General features: G+C 42.0%; 1 protein-coding gene across 9 annotated transcripts in view; it reads left to right on the top strand.

Annotated features, from left to right (window-relative positions):
* Window positions 1-16,761, top strand: part of LOC137372162 (serine/threonine-protein phosphatase 6 regulatory ankyrin repeat subunit B-like) — a 447,200-nt gene that overhangs the window by 72,391 nt on the left and 358,048 nt on the right. For all 9 annotated transcript variants that reach the window (XM_068035683.1, XM_068035680.1, XM_068035682.1 and 6 more), the window contains one exon: window positions 15,489-15,567. In XM_068035683.1, the coding sequence (XP_067891784.1) occupies window positions 15,489-15,567 (79 nt within the window). The remainder of the gene's footprint in view (window positions 1-15,488; window positions 15,568-16,761) is intronic.

Below are 16,761 nucleotides of genomic sequence, written 5' to 3'. Positions count from 1 at the left end.
GAGAGTAGTGAAAGTAAGTGTGTGTCCTTTAGGGGCTGAGACAGGACAAATTATAATAGCGAAGAAGGAAATGGCAGAGACATTAAACAAATATATTATGTCTACAGTAGAAGACACAAAGAAATACCAGAAATAGTGGGGAACCAAGGGTCTAATGAGAGTGATGAAGCTAAAGTGATTAATTGTAAAGAAAAAGTACTGGAGAAATTAATGGGACTGAAAACCAACAAATTCCCTGGACCTGATGGCTATATCCTAGGGTTCTAAAAGAGGTGGCTGCAGAACTAGTTGTGATCTTCTGAAATTCCCGAGATTTTGGAATGGTCCCAGTGGATTGGAAGGTTGAAAATGTAACACTGCTCTTCAAGAAAGGAGGAAGAGAGAAAACAGGGTACTGCAGGCCAGTTAGCCTGACAGTCATTGGGAAAATGCTGGAATCCATTATTAAGGAAGTGAAAATAAGGCACTTAGAAAATCATATAGTTAGGCAGAAAATCATAATATGATTAGGCAGAGTCAACATGGTTTTATAAAAGGGAAATCACATTTGACAAATCTATTATAGTTTTTTTGAGGATATAACTGGCAGGGTAGATAAAGGGAAACCAGTGAATGTAGTATATTTGGATTTTTAGAAGACATGAAAGGCTGTTGTACAAGATCAGTTCATGAGGTTGGGGGTACTATATGAGCTTGGATATACGATTGGTAAAAGGACAGAAAACGGAGTAGGAAAAACGGGTCATTTTCATGTTGGCAGGCTGTTCCTAGTGAGGTCCTGCAAGAATCCGTGCTGGGGCCTCAGTTATTTTACATCTATATTACTACAAAAGTATATTCGTATTAATATAGATGTAAATGCCTGAGGCCCCAGCACTGATGACTTTTTATTTTTTTTTTATTTAGAGATACACCACTGAAACAGGCCCTTCGGCCCACCGAGTCTGTGCCAACCAACAAGCACCCATTTATACTAATCCTACATTAACCCCATATTCTCTACCACATCCCCACCATTCTCCGACCACCGACCTATACTAGGGGCAATTTACAATGGCCAATTTACCTATCAACCTGCAAGTCTTTGGCTGTGGGAGGAAACCGGAGCAAACCCACTTGAATAAAGGGACTGAGTGTAATGTATACAAGTTTTCTGTCAATACAAAGTTTGGTGGGAAAGTAAGCTGCGAGGAGTACACAATCTGCAAAGGGATGTAGACAGGTCGTGAGTGGTCAAGAAGGTGGCAAATGGAGTAAAATGTGATGTTATTCATTTTGGTAGTAAGAATAGAAAAACCATTTTTTTTAAATGGTGAGTAACTATTGAATGTTGGTGTTCAGAGGGATTTGGGTGTCCTTGTATAAGAAACACATGTAGGTACAGCAAGCAATTAGGAAGGCAGATGGTATGTTGGCCTTTATTGCAAGGAGTTGGAATATAGGAATAAGGACGTCTTCCTACAATTGTACAGAGCTTTCGTGAGACCACGCTTGGAGCACTGTGTATTGTTGTGGTCTCCGGAATAAAGAAAGGATACACTTAAAGGGGATGCAATGAAAGTTCACTAGAGTGATTCCTAGGATGATGGGGTTTACCAATGAGGAGAGTTTGAGTAGAATGGCCTATACTTTCTTGAGTTTGGAAGAATGAGAGGTGATCTCATGGAAGCCAAAGATCCTGCAAGCATTTGACAGAGTAGATGCTGAGAGGCTGGAGAGTCTAAATCTAGGGAGCATAGTCTCAGGATAAGGGCTCGGCCATTTCAGACTGAGATGAGGAGAAATTTCTTCATTAAGAGGGTTGTGAATCTTTGGAATTCTTTGCCCAAGAGGGTTGAGTATATTCAAGTCTGAGATTATAGACTTTTGGACTCCAGGGGAATCATGGGATATGGGATCAGGTAGGGAAGTGGAGTCAAGGTCAAGAATCAGCCATGATATTCTTAAATGGTGGGGCAGATTTGAGGAACAGTACGGCCTACTCCTGCTCCTATTTCATATGTTCTTAGGTGAAGTGGGACAGCTTCAAGATGTGATGTATTGCTACATAAATGAATGTGAAATGCTTTCTTATTCAACGATTTAACTCTCAGCTGTTGGGGGAAGTCCAGTTTTTAATGTATTAAATCAAAAAAGAGAAAAGGCTGGAGAAACTGGGACTGTTTTGTGTTCAAATGACGTGCCTGAAAGGGAACTTTATATAGTTACATTAAATAAAATAAATCTATTGCAATGCTTCAAGCAAAAGGACGTACAAACTTGCATTTCTTTAGCACCTTTATCATCCTCAGAGTGCTTCACAATCAATAAATTCCTTGAATTGCCATCAAATGGCCAGCTGCATGTAGCAAAGTTGCACACTCAGAAAAGAATTTAAGTGATGAGTTAATCGCTTTTTGATGCTGTAGGTTTGGGGACTTTTAGCCAGGGCCTCAAGAACTCCCTGAATTCCATTAAATAGTGCCTGGAGTAGGCGCGAACAGAAGAATAAGGCAACATGTAAGTTAGTAAAAAGGTCAGTTTAGGACTGAGTTTAGGAGCAACATCATGCTGATGCTCATTGGAGCAGTCATCTTGAAAGCTGGGCAGTGGAAACAAAAAGATTAGATTCAGTCAAGAACCTGTTAAATGCTATGAAGGGGCTGTAGTCCGCTGTTTTCCTGAATTAATGAGCAAATATGGTTTGAATGGCCAACCTCATTGTGATCCAGTGATATGCACTGCACTGTTTATACATTTTTTTTCTAGCTAAAGCTTTTGGATTCTTCCTTCCCAACCTCCACCCTCCCCCCGACCCCCCCCCGCCCCCAACAAATTCTCATCTCCCATCCTATGCACCATTTCCTTAATTGAAAATTACGGGTTGGTTGTGGGTCAGACAGTCTATTACCTGGTGTCTGCCGACACCACTATTGCTCCCTTTCGTTCCTAATTGATGAGAGAGAAGACTTGCCCAACACGCAGGAATTTCTATAGCTGCATTCTGTAATGTTCCTTAACTAGTGCACCAAGAATTGTAAATGAAAGTCCCACCTCTGAATGCCAAGGAAATGTGAATCGAAACCAGGATTCTTCATATTCAGCTCGGCTCTCAAAAAGATCTGATCTAGACTTATAGTTACCAGCCTAACCCCCTTCCTGCAAGTATGGTTTAGTTTTTTTTTTCCTGCTTATCAACTTTAATTTGCCTTCTTTACTTTGTAACTTGGTTTATGTCTTGTTCCTGCTATTTGACAGAATTATCAGTAATTGTTACGTCTTCAATGCAGCTTTGATTCTCAGAGCTTTGAGCTTTATAAATAAGCCAGGCTAAGATCACCTAATGTAGAATAACACAGTTCTGTACAGTATAGTTCCAGTGTGGTCACTGCATTTAGTAACGAGGAGTAGCCTCAAGAATTTTTAATGGAACTAATTTACATTTATAACAAGTATGTGCACCAGACTGGTATATCAAAGTCTGGTAGAAATCTGGATCATATTCACAATTCCCTTTGGAGTCACCATCTCGATTGGCTGACGGAAGAGGGCGAGGGGACTCGGTAAGTTTCCTGAGCTTTTTCCCAGTGATTAGCTTTTTTAATGCTTTCGTGGGGTGTGGGCATCGCTGGCAAGGCCAGCATTTGTTGCCCATCCCTAATTGCACTTGACAACTGCGTGACTTGCTAGACCTTTTCAAAGGGCAGTTAAGAGTCAACCACATTGCTGTGGGTCTGGAGTCACATGTAGATCAGACCAGTTAAGGACAGCAGATTGCCTTCCTTAAAGGACATTAGTGAACCAGATGCATTTTTACAACAATTGATGATCTATTTATGGCACCATTACTGAGACTAGCTTTCAATTTCAGATAAAAGCAAGTTGCTGGAAATCTGAAATAAAAACAAAGTGCTAGAATACTCAACAGGTCTGACAGCATCTGTGGAGAGAGAGACAGAGCTAATCTTTCAGGTCTGTGACCTTTCATCAGGCTTTGAGCAAGTGAAAAGGGGGAGGGGGAAGAAGAACAAAAGGAAAGGTGGATGATGGGGCAGAGAGCAGGAGGGATTAAATGCCAAAGATGTCATGGGACAAAGGGAGTGCGAATAGTTGTGTTAAATAAAGCAATACTCCAAAGAGTGTGTTAACGGCAGAATAATGAACAGCTCTGTCCAAAAGCAAAAACCTGTAAAACATATTTAAAACAGGCTCATGGTTAAAAAAATAAAAAACTAAATTTAAAAAAAAAAGGCAGTCATGCTCTGAAATTGTTGAACTCAATGTTGAGTCCAGAAGGCTGTAGAGTGCCTAATTGGAAGATGAGGTGCTTTTCTTTGAGCTTGCGTTGAGGTGCACTGGAACACTGCAGCAGCCCAGGACAGAAATGTTGGCATGGGAGCAGGGTGGTGAATTAAAATGGCAAACAGCTGGAAACTTGGTGTCATGCTTGCGGACTGATCGGAGGTGTTCCACAAAGCAATCACCCCATCTGCATTTGGTCTCCCAATGTAGAGGAGACCGCATTGTGAGCAGTGAATACAGTATACTAAATTGAATGAAGTGCAAGTAAATCACTGCTTCACCAGGAAAGAGTGTTTGAGGTCCTGGATGGTGAGGAGAAGGGAGGTAAAAGGGCAGGTATTACACATCCTGTGATTGCATGTGAAAGTGCCGTGGGAAGGGGATGAGGTGTTGGGGATGATGGAGCAGTGAACCAGGGTGTCGCAGAGGGAACAATCCCTTGGAATGCTGACAGGGAAGGGGAAGGGACGATGTGTTTGTTGGTGACATCATACTGGAGGTGGCAGAAATGGCGGAGGATGATCCTTTGGATGTGGAGGCTGGTGGGGTGGAAAGTGAGGACAAGGGGGAACCCTGTCGCGATTCTGGGAGGGAGGGGAAGGGGTGAGGGCAGAAGTGCGGGAAATGGGTTGGACACAGACAAGGGCCCTGTCAACCACAGTGAGGGGGTGGGGGGGAAAGACTTATCAGAAGCCCTGTTGCGGAAGGTAGTATTATCAGAACAGATGCATCGGAGACAGAGAAACTGGGGGAATGAAATGGAGTTCTTCGAGGGGGAGGGTGTGAGGAAGTGTAGTCGAGGTCGCTGACGGTGTCGGGCTTATAATGAATATTAGTGGACAGCCTATCCCCAGCAATGGAGACAGAGAAGTTTGAGAAGGGAAGTGTCGGAGATGGACTGTATAAATGTGAGAGAGGGTGGAAATTGGAAGCCAAGTTGATGAAGTTTTACAGTTTGTGCAGGAGCAGGAAACTGCACTGAGTCATCAATGTACCGGAAAAGGAGTTGGAGGAGGGGGCCTGAGTAGGACTGCAACAAGGAATGTTCGACATACCCCACAAAAAGACAGGCATAACAGGGACCCATGCAGATACCCATACCTTTTATTTGGAGGAAGTGAGTGGAGTTGAAGGAGAAGTTGTTCAAAGTGAGAACAGGTTCAGCCAGGCGGAGGAGTGTGGGGGTGGATGGGGATTGGTTGGGCCGCTGTTGAAGGAAGTAGTGGAGAGCCCTCAGACCGTCCTGGTGAGGGATTGAAGTACAGAGGGATTGGACGTCCATAGTGAAGAGGAGACAGTTAGGGCCAGCAAACTGGAAATTGTCAAAATGACATAGGGTGTTAGAGTCATAGATGTAGGTGCGAAGAGACTGGACCGGGAGAAAAAATAGTCAAGATGGGAAGAAATAAGTTCAGTGGGGCAGGAACCGGCTGAAACGATGGGTCAACCGGAACAGACCTGTTTGTGGATTTTGGGAAGGAGGCAGAAGCAGGCTGTGTGGGGTTGTGGAACTATGAGTTGGGAAGCTGTAGAAGGAAGATATATACAAACATACGAATTAGGAGCAGGAGTGGGCTATTTAGCCCCTTGAACCTGCTCCGCTGTTCAACAAGATCATGGCTGATATGATTTCTAACCTCAACTCCACATTCCCGCCTACCCCCAATAAGCTTTCACACCCTTGCTTATCAAGAATCTATCTACCTGTGCTTTAAAAATACTTAAAGACTCTGCTTTCACTGCCTTTTGAGTAAGAGAGTTCTAAAGACTCATGATCCTCTTAGAGAAAGTTCTCCTCAAATGGGCAACCCCTTATTTTTAAACAGACCCCTAGTTCTAGATTCTCTCACAAGGAGAAACATCCTTTCCACATGCACCCCTGTCAAGACCCCTCAAGATCTTATATTTTTCAATCAAGTCGCCTCTTACTCTCCTAAACTCCAGTGGATACAAGCCTAGCCTGTCCAACTTTTCCTAGTTAAGACAACCCGCCCATTCCAGGTGTTAGTCTAGTAAACCTTCTCTGGACTGCTTCCAACGCATTTCCATTTTTCCTTAAATAAGGAGACCAATACTGTACACAGTACTCCAGATGTGGTCTCACCAATGCACATCATAACTGAAGCATAACCTCCCTACTTTTGTATTCAATTTCCCTTGCAATAAATGATAACATTCTGTCAGCTTTCCTAATTACTTTCTGAACCTGCATACTAACCTTTTGCGATTCATGTGCTAGGACACCCAGATCCCTCTGTCTGAGAGCTCAGCAATCTCTCACCATTTTATTCTTCCTGCCAAAATGGACAATTTCACATTTTCCCACATTATACTCTCTTTGCCAGATCTTTGCCCACTCACGTAACCTATCTATATCCCTTTGTAGCCTCCTTATGTCCTATTCACAACTTACTTTCCTACCTATCTTTGTGTCATCAGCAAATTTAGCAACCATACCTTCAGTCCCTTCATCCAAGTCATTTATATAAATTGTAAAAAGTTGAGGCCCCAATACAGATCCCTGTGGCACACCACTCGTTACATCTTGCTAACCAGAAAATGACCCATTTAGGCCTACTCTCTGTTTCCTGTTAGCTAGCCAATCTTCTATCCATGTCAATATGTTACCCCCCCCCCCCTACACCATGTGCTTTTATTTTCTGCAATAAACTATGATCAAGAACACCAGAAATAGGAGCAGGAGTAGACCATATGGTCCATCGAGCCTGCTGCGCGATTCAATACGATCATGGCTGATCTTGGGCTTCAATTCCACTTTCCTGCCCACTCTCCATATCCCTTGATTCCCTGTGAGACCAAAAATGTATCTATCCCAGCCTTAAATATATTCAATGATGGAGCATCCACCAACTCTCTGGGGTAAAGAATTCCAAAGGTTCAGAACCCTTTGAGTGAAGTAATTTCTCCTCATCACAGTCCTGAATGATCGACCCCTTATCCTGAGTGTGTCCCCTTGTTCTAGATTCCCTGACCAGTGGGAACAATCTCTCAGCTTCTACCCTATCAAGCCCTTTTAGAATCTCGTATGTCTCAATTAGATTGTCTCTCATTCTTCTAAACTCCAGAGAATATAGGCCCAATTTACTCAGCCTCTCATCATAGGACAACCCCCTTGTCCCAGGGACCAATTTAGTAAATCTTCACTGCACTGTTTCCTGTGCAAGTATATCTTTTCTTAAATGTGGACCAAAACTGTACACCGTTTTCCAGGTGCAGTCCCACCAAAGCCCTGTTCAATTTTAGTAAGACTTCTTTATTCCTGTACTCCAATCACCTTGCAATAAAGGCCAGCATGCCATTTTCCTTCCTAATAGCCTGCTGCACCTGCATGTTAACTTTGTGCTTTCTTGTACACGTATGCCCAAGTCTCTCTGAACATGAACACTTACCAGTTTCACGCTTTTAAGAAATATTTTGCTTTTCTATTTTTCCATCCAAAGTGAACATCTTCACATTTCCCTACATTATACTCCATTTGCCATCTTGTTGCCCACTCACTTAACCTGTCTATATCTCTTTGCAGCCTCTCTACATCCTCCCCGCAGCTGATCTTTCCACCTAGCTTTGTATCATCAGCAAACTTAGATACATTACTCTCTGTCTCTTCATCCAAGTCATTAATATAGATTGTAAATAGCTGAGGCCTCCAGCACTGAACCTTGCAGCACCCCGCTATTCACTGCATGCCAACTTGAAAATCCACCATTTATGCCCACTCTCTGCTACCTGTCTGTTAACCAATCCTCTATCCACACTAATATCTTAGCAGTGCTTTTTGAAAATCCAGGTATACTATATCTACTGGTTCCCCTTTATCCTACTAGTTACATCCTCAAAAAACTCTAATAAATTTGTCAAGCAGGATCTCCCTTTAGTAAAACCATGCTGACTTGTTCTAATCATGCTATGCTTTTCCAAGTGCAATGTTAAGAATTCTTTAATAATAGTTTCCAGCATCTTCCCAACGACTAATGTTAGGCTAACTGGCCTGTAGTTCCATGTTTCCTCTCTACCTCCTTTCTTGAAAAGCGGTGTAACATTTGCCAACTTCCAATCTGACGCGACCATTCCTGAATCTAAGGAATTCTGGAAAATCATAGCCAGCGCATCCACCATCTCTGCAGCTATCTCTTTTAGAACTCTTAAGATGTTGGCAGTTACGTCCCAGGGACCTGTCAGATTTTAGTCCCTCAAGTTTCTCCAATACTTTCTCTCGGCTGATATCCATCTCCTTAATTTCCTCACTCTGTTTTTAGCCCCTAGGTTACTGCCTATTCCTTGTGTCTTGGAACTTGTGTCTTCTACTGTGAAGACAGACACAAAATATTTGTTCAATGCCTCTGCAATTTCCTCATTCCCCATGATGATTTCTCCTGTGTCTGCCAACATCTATGTTAGCTACTCTCTTCCTTTTTATGTCCTTATAAAAGCTCTTACAATCTGTTTTTATATTGCTGGCTAGTTTACTGTCATTCTATTTTTTCCCTTTTTATCAACTTTTTGATGGCCGTTTGCTGGTTTCTAAAACACTTCAAATCCTCAGACTTGCTACGATTTTTTGCAACATTGTAAGCTGTTTCTTTTAGTCTAATTCTCTCCTTAACGTCCTGAGTGAGCCACTGATGGGTCATTCTTGATGAATTTTTGTTTTTAAATGGCATGTACTTTTGTTGAACCCTTTGAATTATTTCTTTAAATGTTTCCCACTGTTCATTTACCATCATACCTTCCAGTTTTATTTACCCAATTAACCTTAGCTAGTTCTCCCCTCATACCTTCGTAATTGGCTTTGTTTAAGTTTAAGATTCTTGTTTGTGATTGAAATGTGCCACTTTCAAGCTTAACATGCAATTCAGTGGTATTATGATCACTATTTCCCAGTGGATCTTTTACTATGACATTGTTTTTTAACACTGCTTCATTACACAATAAGAGACCTAAGATCGCTTTATACCTAGTCGGTTCTACAATGTATTGCTCCAAGAAACTGTCACAAAAGCATTCTACAAATTCACCTTCTAGACCAATTTGATTGTCCTAGTCTGTATGCAGATTAAATTCCCCCACAATCAATACATTACCTTTTCTACATGCTCCAATAATTTCCCATTTAATGTTCTGTCCAATAATATAACTACCATTTTGGGGCCTGTAAACTACTGCCATCAGTGTTTTCTGACTCCTGCTATTCCTAATTTCCACCCAAACTTCTACCTCATGATTTTCTGTGGCCAGATCCCTTCTTAAATGTCCTTATGCCATCCTTTACTATCACGGCTACCCCTCCTTCTTTGCCATTCTGTCTGTCTCTCCGAAATATTGTGTATCCTGGAATATTCATTTCTCAACTTTGATTTCCTTGTAACCATGTCTCGGTAATGGCATTTAGATCGACATCATTTACCTCTCTTCGCTCCGCTAGTTCATCTATCTTATTACAGATGCTTTGTGCATTCAGATAAAGGAACTTTAATTTCATTTTTTTTTACCTCTGTTCCCTGCAGTGACCTTATTTGCCAATGTACATTTTTTGTTAAACTCTCCGTCCCTTCCTGTCCCATTCTGTTGGGCGTTACCCACAACGCTATCCTGCTCCGATGTCCTGACCTCTCTTTGGATTTCTAAATTTCCCTTTACCCAAACCCTCCCCCACTCTCTCTTAGTTTAAAGCCCTAGTTATGCAATTGGCCAAGACACTGGTTCCAGCCCGGTTCAAGTGAAGCCCATCCCAACAGAATAGCTCGCTCTTCCCTGAGTACTGATGCCACTGCCCCAAGAAGCTTATAAGGTGGCACCTTATCAAATGCCTTCTAGAAATCCACCAGTTCCCCTTTATCCACAGCATATGTTAATACTTCGAAGAACTCCAATAAATATGTTAAACATGATTTCCCTTTCACAAAAGCATGTTGACTCTGTCTGATTACATTGAATTTTTCTAATTTCCCTGCTATAATGTCTTTAATAATAGCTTCTAACATTTTCCCTATGACAGATGTTAAGCTAACTGGCCTGTAGTTTCCTGCTTTCTTTCTGTCTCCCTTTTTGAATAAAAGAGTTACATTGGCTATTTTCCAATCTAATGGAACCTTCTCCGAATCTAGGGAATTTTGGAATGTCAAAACCAACGCATCAACTATCTCACTAGCTGCTTCTTGTAGGACCCTAGGGTGAAGTCCATCAAGACCCGAGGACTTGTCAGTCTGCAGCTCCAACAATTCGTTCAGTACCACTTCCCTGGTGTTACGACCAGGTGAGAAAAGTGTCTCGGGGTCCCTTTTAGCCTTCACCTGGTCTTATTGTAACAGGAACTTTTAAACACCATGTTTTGAGCTTCCCCTTGGTGAATCCTTGTTCCCCACTTTCCAATTATAAGGCAAAAAAATGAGCACAAACAGACCATCTTAGGTTTAAAGAAGAAAAGTGAAATTTATTCAAACTTAATCTTTAATTCAGTTAATGCCCACGGATATACGACGCGCCCACGCTATCATACACACGCGATACACGCAAATAGGGACTGAAGAGAAAAAAAAAATAAAGTAGAGAGGTTTGAAGCAATATCAGAAGAGTTTCTTGTTTTCTGTGCTTCGAGCTCACTGTAGTCCTTTTTGTAAGTTGGGGCCCAGTATTATTCTTAAACCTTATTCACTGTAGGAGACTTTTCTCTCTTGGGGTTCATGTGCCTTCAATGGGTCTTCAGTTCTGTGAGAAAGAGGTGAGAGCAGACAGGAGAGAGATGTTCTCAGTCCAGGAGCAAAGAGCTTTCTCTGTTTCAAACACTCAGTGGCAAGTTCAAATTCAAACAGCCAGTTAGTCATGAGATAAACTGGTCTGACCAGGTCTTCTGTGTATTGGCGAAGCAGGGACTGGGTCTTTTGTTCCAACACTGTCTGCTAGTATGCAAAAAAAGGTCTTTCCGGCAAGGGGCCTAGCAATTCCTTGTGATAGGCCCTCTTTTCTTTCCAGCAACATTTTAACATTTTTTCAAGTTCTTGGTGAAATAATGTGTGCCTCATTCTTGGCAGGTGGGGGCCTTCATGACACTGATGATTGTAATTTTCTTGAGTTCCTCCCTCCCTTCCATTTACTATTTCTTGGATGTTACTTGTATCCTCTATAGTGAAGACAGATACAAAATATCTGTTCAATTCTTCTGCCATCTCATTTTCCCTTAGTAATTCCCCAGACTCCCTTTCTATAGGACCAACGCTCACTTTAACTTTTGTTTTTTAAGTATCTACTGAATCTCTTACTAACTCTTATTATGTTTCGAGCTAGCTTTCTCTCGTTCTCTAATTTTTCCCTTCTTATTAATCTCTTAGCTATTCTTTGATCTTTATATTGTTATGAAAGTGCTTCCTTTATCAATATTTTTTGAGGACTCTTGGTTAAAAATTATGGAGATGGATTCCTTTAAAGACTGAGGAGATTCCATAGATGGTGGACTTTTTTTTTGAAAGGTCACTGGATGGGCTTTGGGACTTTGTTAGAAAATGCACTTACTGGAAGTCAGTAAGCTAAGTAAACAGCAGAAGCCTTCTGACTAGGGGAGTTATTTACAGGGAAGTGACATGTCAAGATTTATGGTGGTCAAGAGTTGGTTTCATTTTGGATATTGTTTTGGTTCAGTTGGAGGTAAACCTGCGAAGAGAAACCATCAGCTCATCCTTTTTCTGCCACTTTGAGAACCCCTGAGAATCCAGTGTGATAGCTGAAACCCTAATGTAGTGATTTCTCCTGGAAAGCCTGCCAGACTAATCCTCAACGTCACCTGAAGAGAACTGCTCCAAAAAGATCCCATTGACATCAGTCTACGTGTATTGGGACGCCAGAATAAAGGGACGACTGAGATGATTCCACCTCTTATCCTTTTCTTTCTTCAATAATTAACTAGTATTTGGCCGAAGTATTTTTTTGTAAAGAGACCTCTACAGAGAAAACTTTATTTTTTCTTTAACTTGAGTGTGTGTGTGTGTGTACGCACTTGTGCGCGTGTGGTGGGTTAATTTAGAAGGGAACTTTCATATTTCAAGCTGTGTGTTAATGCGCTTTGCATCTTTCCTGAAGAAGTCTTGTTTTATAATAAATTAATAATTCTGTTCATTAAAGAAACCTGGTTGGTGGGTTTTATTCTGAAATAAAGATGGGGTATAATTGGCCGTAATAGTAGCTGGGTAAAACACTTTAAATATATGTTGTGACCCGTGGAGAAGTGGAACTAGAGAAAGACAGTGCACTCTTCCAGCCTTGATCGTAACAATATTCTGTCCAAATGTCTGACCTGCTACCCATCTTTGCGTAATTAAATGCTTTTTCTTTGTTTGATACCATCTTTAACTTTTGTAGTTAACCACGGATAGTGGGTTCTCCCCTTGGAATTTTTTTTCTCATTGGAATGTATCCATTCTGTGTATTCTGAAATATCCCTGTAAATGTCTGCCACTGCATCTCTATTTGTCAGTTCATTTTAGCTAGCTCTGCTTTCATACCCTCATAATTGCCCTTCTTTAAGTTTAAAATACTAGCCCTAGTCCCACTTTTCTCTCCATCAAACTGAATGTAAAATTCAATCAGATTATGATCACTGCTGCCTAGGGGTGCCTTCACGTTGAGGTCATTAATTAATCCTATCTCGTTGGACAATAGCAGGTCTAGTATAGCCTGCTCTTTGGCTCCAGAATGTGATGTTCGAAGAAATTATGCCAAAAACATTCTATGAACTCCTCATCTAGGCTATCAGATTTTTCCAGTCTATATGTGGATTAAAATTCCCTATGATTATTGCACCTTTCTGACAAGCTCCCATTATTTTTTCCTTTTGTACTCTGTCTTACCACGTGGTTATTGTTAGCACGGTTCAGGTGTAGACCGTTCTGACGGTACAGCCCCCATTTACCCCAGTGTCAGTGTTGATGCCAGTGTCCCACAAACTGGAACCCACTTCTACCACACCAGTTTTTGAGCCATGCATTCATTTCTCTATCTTATTTGCCCTATGCCAATTTTCACGTGGCTCAGGTAATAATCCAGAGATTATTACCTTTTGAAGTTCTGCTTCTTAATTTGGTGCCTAGCTCCTCATATTGACGATGCAGAACCTCCTTTCTTGTTCTGCCTATGTCATTGGTACCTACATGGACCACAACGACTGGATCCTCCCCCTCCCACTGTAAGTTCCTCTCCAGCCTTAAGCAGATGTCCAGACCCTGGCACCGGGCAGGCAATACAGCCTTCTGGACTCTCGCTGTTTGCTGCAGAGAACAGTGACAATCCCCTTCACGATACTGTCCCCTACTACCACTGCATTTATGTTTGCTCCCCCCACTTGAATGGCTTCCTGTACCATGGTGTCTAGTCAGTTAGCTCATCCACCCTGCAGCCCCCACTCTCATCCAGACAAGCTGAGAACCTCAAACCTGTTCGAGAATTGTAAAGGTTGAGGCTTCTGTCCTCTGGGTCCCCTTACCTGCCAGAGCTGCAGCCACACTCTACTGTCTCTGACCACTGACTAAATTAGAAGACGCTATCCTAAGGGGTGTGACCGCCTCCTGATACAAAGTGTCCAGGTAACTTAACCCCTCCCTGATGTGTCGCAGTATCTGCAACTTGGCCTCCAGCTCAATGACTCTGAGCCGAAGCTCCTCGACCCATAAATACTTACTGCATGCATGTTTACCCTGGGTCACACTGGCATCCATTATTAGTGTGTAGCATCACATCCTGCAGCCGTGACAAATCACCTGACCTGCCACCCTTAATGTGTTTTAATTAACTACTTAATTATTTTACTGAATTATTTATTTTCCTTTTTTAATATGTTTTATTAATCTTACTACCAGTTCTTGTACTATTTTAAACCTTAGAAATAGAATAGACCTTAACCATTTAACAGATACTCACCAAACAGCTAGCTTCTTCCCCAAACGCCCAGCACTCTGTTCAAGTTGCACTCTCAATTCTCTCCTCTCCCGTTGCTTCTCTCCAAATCTCTAGAGGAGATGAGATCAGTAACAGTCCTGGAGACGGTGGCTTGAATTTCAATGGTGGGGTCATAGTCCAGGGGGAGGGTAGGGAGAAGTGTCTGAGAGTTGGCGCTCAGCCTCTTCAAGGTAGAGGTCTATACGCCAGACAGCAGCAGGTTTGATCACAATGTCAGGGTTAGACCTGAGGGAACAGAGTGCAGTAAGTTAAGAGGGAGATAGGTTTGGGTGAGTGATGGGAATGGAGAAATTAAGACGGCCGATGTCATGCCGACAAGTGCAGATATTTTATTAATTGATTTTTAAAAAAAGTCCACCAGCTGCTGTGGTTGGATTTGAGCCCATGTCCCCAGGGTATTAGTCCAGGCCACTAAGATTATTAGTCCAGTGACATTATAACAAGCGGGCATAGATTTAAGGTAAGGTGCAGGAGGTTTAGAGAGGATTTGAGGAAAACTTTTTTCACCCAGAGGATGGTTGGTATCTGGAACGTGCTGCCTGAAGAGGTGGTAGAGGCAGGAACCCTCACAACATTTAAGTATCTAGATGAGCACTTGAAACACCATAGCATACAAGGCTACGGGCCAAGTGCTAGCAAATGGGATTAGAATAGTTAGGTGCTTGATGGCCGGCACAGACACAATGGGCCGAAGGGCCTCTTTCTGTGCTGTATAACTCTATGACTCTATTACCACTAGGCCACTGTAAGTGGTATAGGTGGCTGCCCACAGTGTGGTGAATAGGAAAGTAAATTTGAGAGAGAATAAAAATTGAAAAGGAAGAAATGAATGAAAGCCTGATCAGCCATGCTTTGGACAACATTCCCAGTTCAAATCCATATCTGCTAGGTTTCTTAATCCCAGAATCTGGGATTCGAAATGCAAGGTACCTCTGCAGTACATTGTTTTTCTACTCTGGTTGTGGTGGCAAATACAAAGTTGTTCCCTGCACATGAACAAATTGTACCAGAGAACTGAGTGATTTGGTGCACCTACACGCTTGATTTAAACTGATTAGTTCACTTGCATTTTAACCTTGGACAAGCCATTTTAACCCAGTTGGCTCAGGATTCTCCGGTCAATTGATTGGCAAGGTTGATTTTTAATCCATGTCCCCCAACTCCAAGTTATTTACTAATGGCATTTGGAAGAAAAAGTTGTATGTAATTGGTTTCAATATGCTCCATTGTAATTTTTTCAAAAGGATTCTGAGAAGCGGACACCCCTGCATGCGGCTGCCTTTCTTGGTGATGCTGAAATTATTGAGCTCCTCATCTTGTCAGGTATGTCCAGCAGGTAGCATTGCTATATTTGTGCGAGTTAATTCTGAAGAGCAGTGCTAATGCGTACAGCATTGTGTGGAATCAAACATTGTGCTCATTAAAAATTCAAGAAATAGTTGTTGGAAGTGTCCTGCAGTTCATGCATGCTATTTTTACTTTTTCCCCTGTTCCCTTCCTCTCCCCCCAACCTCCCCACCCCCAACCCCTTCCCGCCCCATCACAGAGACATTATGACCCTGTTGGAAGAAGGCTATTGGCATATATCTACCTGTATTATTGGTTTCATGTTGTGTAATATGGAGGAAAACCTCTGCAGTATTAAGAAAACATTTCCCAAGATCTCATACTTGCAAGATTTCTATAATTCCTAAGATATGTGGATCCATGAAAAAGCTTTAGTGATTTTTTTTTCAACACCCTTGGAAATATTTAGTGTTTCTTGCACATAAAACAATACTTGACTTGCATCTAATGTCAGTAGCAAAATGATGCATGCCGTCAATATACAGAGTTTTCAACTGTGGAACATGCAAGAATCCTACGAAGCTAAACTGAGTTCTTTTTTGCATTTTAGGGTCTAGCATTCTTTATCTGTTGCAACAGCAGCAACCTGTGTTTATTATATAGTAAGGACATGAAAGGTGCTTTACAAATGTACGTTCTTTATAAAAGGTAGTTTGCAGCTGAGTCAGGTCACAGAGCCTAGCCATTCAATCCAGTGTTTACTGTATAGTAGCCTTCTGCACCTCCTTGGCAGTCTGGGAATTACTGGTATTCAATTTGAAATTTCCACATCTAATCAAATAAGTCCCTCTGAACTCCCAACAACAACTTGTATTTACATAGTGCCTTGAACATAGTAAAATGTCCATAAAATATGTTAGGATAGGTGATCGAAAGCTTTGTCAAAGCAGTAGGTTTGAAGAGTGACCTAAAGAAGGGGAAGGAGGTGAAGAGGCTGAGAGGTTCAGGGAGGGAATGCCAGAGCTTAGGGCCGAGGCTGTTGGAAGGCACAGCCAGCAGTGGTCGAACGAAGGAGATCAGGAATGAGCAAGAGGCCAGAATTGGAGGAATGCAGGGCTGGATAGGCCACAGGGAGGGGTGAGGCCTTGGAGGGATTTGAAAATAAGAATGAGAATTTGAAGATTAAGGTGTTGCAAGATCAAGAACCAATGTTTGTCAGCAAGCACAGGT

This window comes from Heterodontus francisci, chromosome 7 (assembly GCF_036365525.1).
Source record: "Heterodontus francisci isolate sHetFra1 chromosome 7, sHetFra1.hap1, whole genome shotgun sequence".
NCBI classification, from domain to species: Eukaryota; Metazoa; Chordata; class Chondrichthyes; order Heterodontiformes; family Heterodontidae; genus Heterodontus; species Heterodontus francisci.
The sequence above is the reverse complement of the archived record's forward strand: the minus strand, read 5'-3'. Positions and strand labels throughout refer to the sequence as shown.